This window comes from Cannabis sativa, chromosome 2 (assembly GCF_029168945.1).
Source record: "Cannabis sativa cultivar Pink pepper isolate KNU-18-1 chromosome 2, ASM2916894v1, whole genome shotgun sequence".
Lineage (NCBI taxonomy): Eukaryota > Viridiplantae > Streptophyta > Magnoliopsida > Rosales > Cannabaceae > Cannabis > Cannabis sativa.
The window spans coordinates 72,310,498-72,314,768 of record NC_083602.1 but is presented as its reverse complement, the minus strand read 5'-3'; the positions used below and the strand labels follow the sequence as shown (position 1 = coordinate 72,314,768).

Below are 4,271 nucleotides of genomic sequence, written 5' to 3'. Positions count from 1 at the left end.
TCAAGCCACTATGCCATTAAAATATTAGTCTGATGCTTTTCAAATAGTCGTTAATCTAATTAATCATTTACCAAAACCTATTCTTAAAGGAAAGTCACTTTTTGAAGTGTTGTAAGTTATAACTATATGAATATATTTATAATATGTTGTATAATATATTTCAAAGGAAGAAATGTGGCTAACATGGCTTTTTCAGTTTTGGACTTGGTAATATATTGAAAGTGTGTTGTATTCCAATTTATTAGCATCTAGATCCATTTTCTTTTCAAAAATTAAGAGCAATGTTTATTGTGAACGTTAGTGCTCTGTGTATAAATATAGTACTTAAGGAAACATAGCAATATATACAACATATATCACACACAACATATACAAAATATATATATTACATATTATTTATACATATAATTGTTCTTGGTTGGGTTATTATATTTTTGTTATTTTTGTTTTCCTGGTTCTCTCATTGTAATCAGAAGACCTGTTGAATCCTGGGAGATTACTTAGTAAATCCTTAAGGACAGTGTCTTGTTTGCACGCATCAGATGTTATCAGTTTATTATTGCTATTGATACTTTTCTAACAATCTTAAGGATTTATGGATCCCAATGCTACTACTGCTACTACTGTTGATAATACCTTAGGTTCTCTTCCCATTGGTGGTACTCTCTCTGTCACCACAACCATTAATGGAGATAATCTTCTAGTATTGGAGCAATCAATCATTCTGTTCTTTCTTCATCTACTGCTGCTGTTCCATTCACCAAGCCATTCCCTGACTTCTCTAAATAGAAAGGTTTGATGGTCAGTTTGTCAAAAGATGGCAAGAAAGAGTCTTATCACTCCGTGGTATAAATGTTGTTGCTTGGGCGCTTTCTGAAAAGAAAAGAAAACACCAACGCTAATGCTTGGACTCATGCCAATAAGGTATGTCGACACAATTTTGAGTACTCTTTCTAATGATTTGTTTGATGTATACTGCTCTTACAAGGAAGCGAAGGAGATATGAAACTCTATGATTGTAAAGTACACTGTTGAAGATGCTGGAAAATAAAAGTTCGTGGTTGGCGATCTTGATCGTTGGAGGATGGAGGATAACAAAGACATCAAGGTTCAGATTAATGAGTATCACAAACTAAATAAAGATCTTAAGGCAGAGAGCATCATCCTACCAGAATTTTTTTTGACTAAACCATTAGTTGAAAGGCTTCCTGAATCGTGGAAAGAATAAGAGTCACCTAAAGCATAAGCATAAGCAGATGTCCCTTGCAGATCTGATTACTCACATCATTATTGAAGATACTAACTACAAGGAACTCCAAGCTACCAAAGCGAGAGAAATGGCAGCAAAGGCGAATTCGGTATAAACTCAAAATAAAAATAAAAGGTATGCCAACAAATCATGTCACCACTACCTAAAGCTAATGTCACCACTACCTTTAAGAAAAAGGGAGTTGTTTTGTCTGTGGAAAGTCAGGTCATCATGCACCTTAGTGTAGAAAAAGAGTGAGAAATGATAATTTTCCTAAACCAAATGCAAATTTGGTAGAAGGAGATGATATTATTGTTGCAGTCTTTTCTGAAAGTTATCTTGTAGCCAATGTGAAAGAATGGGTGGTAGACTCTGGCAATACCAGACATATTTGTGCTAACAAAGATGTATTTTCCTCTAGGGGATGGAAAAGAACATGTGTATCTTGGTGGTTCTCGAACTGCTCAAGTTCTTGGTAAAGGAAAAGTTATTCTTAAACTCACATTTGGCAAGACTTTGGCTCTAAATGATGTACTTAAACAAAAGTCTGATTCCTTAGCTGCTTTTATACAGTTTAAAAACCTTGTTGAAAATCAATTTGAGAGGAAAATTAAACAGTTAAGAACTGATTGGGTGGTGAGTTTCAATTATTCACTCAATTAGTCAATGAACATAGCAAAACCTTGTTGAAAATTAATTCGAGAGGAAAATTAAGCAGTTAAGAACTGATTGGGGTAGTGAGTTCCAATCATTCACTCAATTAGTCAATGAACATGACATCTTCTTTTACCACTCTTGTCCTCATACCTCTGAACAAAATGGTAGGGCAGAGCGTAACTCAGGCATATAGTGGAGACTGGACTCACTCTCCTTGCTGAAGCCACTATGCCATTAAAATATTGGTCTGATGCTTTTCAAATAGCCGTTTATCTAATTAATCATTTACCAAAACCTATTTTTAAAGGAAAGTCAACTTTTGAAGTGTTGTAAGTTATAACTATATGAATATATGTATAATATATGTCAAAAGAAGAAACGTGGCTAATGTGGCTTTTTCAGTTTTGGACTTGGTAATATATTTGAAGTGTGCTGTATTCCTATTTATTAGCATCTATATCCACTTTCTTCTCAAAAATTAAGAGCAACGTTCATTTTGAACATTAGTACTCTGTGTATATAGTACTTAAGGGAACATAGCAATATATACAACATATATCACACACAACAAATACAACATATATATATTACATATTATTTATACATATAATTGTTTTTGGTTGGGTTATTATATTTTTGTTAAGACTGTTTTTCCGGTTCTCTCATTGTAATCAGAAGACCTGTTGAATCCTAGGAGATTACTTAGTAAATCCTTAAGGAGAATGTCTTGTTTGCACGGATGAGGTGTTATCATTTTATTATTGCAATTGATATTTTTCTAACAATCTTGAGGATTTATAAATCCCAATGCTACTACTGTTGCTGCTATTGATAATACCTTAGGTTCTCTTCCCGTTGGTAGTACTCTCTCTGTCATCGCGGCGATTAATGGAGATATATCTTCTGGTATTGGAGCAATCAATCTTTCTGTTCTTTCTTCATCTGCTGCTGCTGTTCCATTCTCCAAGCCATTGCCTGACATCTCTAAAATAGAAATGTTTGATGGTTAGTTTTTCAAAAGATGGCAAGAAAGAGTCTTATCACTCTGTGATATACATGTTGTTGCTTGGGTGCTTTCTGAAGAGAAAACAAACATCAATGCTAATGCTTGGACTCATGCCAATAAGGTATGTAGACACACAATTTTGAGTATTCTTTCTAATGATTTGTTTGATGTATACTGCTCTTACAAGGAAGCCAAGGAGATATGAAACTCTATGATTGCAAAGTACACTATTGAAGATGCTAGAAAACAAAAGTTCATGGTTGGCAATCTTGATCGTTGGAGGATGGAGGATAACAAAGATATCAAGGTTCAGATTAATGAGTATCTCAAACTCAATGAAGCTCTCAAGGCAGAGAGCATCTTCCTACCAGAAAATGTTTTGACTAGACTATTAGTTGAAACGCTTCCTGAATCGTGGAAAGAATATAAGAGTCACCTAAAGCACAAGCATAAGCAGCTGTCCCTTGCAAATCTGATTACTCACATCATTATTGAATATGCTAACTGGAAGGAACTCCAAGTTACCAAAGCGAGAGAAATGGCAGCAAAGGCGAATTCGGTATAAACTCAAAATTAAAATAAAAGGTATGCCAACAAATCATGTCACCACTACCTTTAAGAAAAAGGGAGTTGTTTTGTCTGTGGAAAGTCAGGTCATCATGCACCTCAGTGTAGAAAAAGAGTGAGAAATGACAATTTTCCTAAACCAAATGCAAATTTGGTAGAAGGAGATGATATTATTGTTGCAGTCTTTTCTGAAGCTTATCTTGTAGCCAATGTGAAAGAATGGGTGGTAGACTCTGGTAATACCAGACATATTTGTGCTAACAAAGATGTATTTTCCTCTAGGGGATGGAAAAGAACATGTGTATCTTGGTGGTTCTCGAACTGCTCAAGTTCTTGGTAAAGGAGAAGTTATTCTTAAACTCACATTTGGCAAGACTTTGGATCTAAATGATGTACTTAAACAAAAGTCTGATTCCTTGGTTGCTTTTATACAGTTTAAAAATCTTGTTGAAAATCAATTTGAGAGGAAAATTAAACAGTTAAGAACTGATTGGGGTGATGAGTTTCAATCATTCACTCAATTAGTCAATGAACACAGCAAAACGATGTTGAAAATTAATTTGAGAGGAAAATTAAGCAGTTAACAACTGATTGGGGTGGTGAGTTTTAATCATTTACTCAATTAGTCAATGAACATGGCATCTTCTTTCAGCACTCTTGCCTTCATACCTCTGAACAAAATTGTAGGGAAGAGCGTAACTCAGGCATGTAGTGGAGACTGGAATCACTCTCCTTGCTCAAGCCACTATGCCATTTAAATATTAGTCTGATGCTTTTCAAATAGCCGTTTAT

At 34.7% G+C, this 4,271-nt stretch overlaps 1 protein-coding gene across 1 annotated transcript; it reads left to right on the top strand.

The window, feature by feature from the left end:
* Nucleotides 1-3,123: 3,123 nt before the first annotated feature.
* Nucleotides 3,124-4,063, top strand: LOC133034495 (uncharacterized). The gene is made up of 3 exons (XM_061109589.1): nt 3,124-3,471; nt 3,583-3,715; nt 3,762-4,063. Exons 1-3 carry the CDS (start codon nt 3,124-3,126, stop codon nt 4,061-4,063), a joined length of 783 nt encoding a protein of 260 aa, XP_060965572.1.
* Nucleotides 4,064-4,271: the final 208 nt, after the last annotated feature.

Bases quoted from the DNA above. Each gene is read 5' to 3' on its own strand.
- LOC133034495 (XM_061109589.1), top strand. From the start codon at position 3,124: ATGATTGCAAAGTACACTATTGAAGATGCTAGAAAACAAAAGTTCATG. The intron at 3,472-3,582 runs GTATAAACTCAA...CATGCACCTCAG, and splicing joins TGGCAGCAAAGGCGAATTCG to TGTAGAAAAAGAGTGAGAAA. The intron at 3,716-3,761 runs GTAATACCAGAC...ATTTTCCTCTAG, and splicing joins AGAATGGGTGGTAGACTCTG to GGGATGGAAAAGAACATGTG.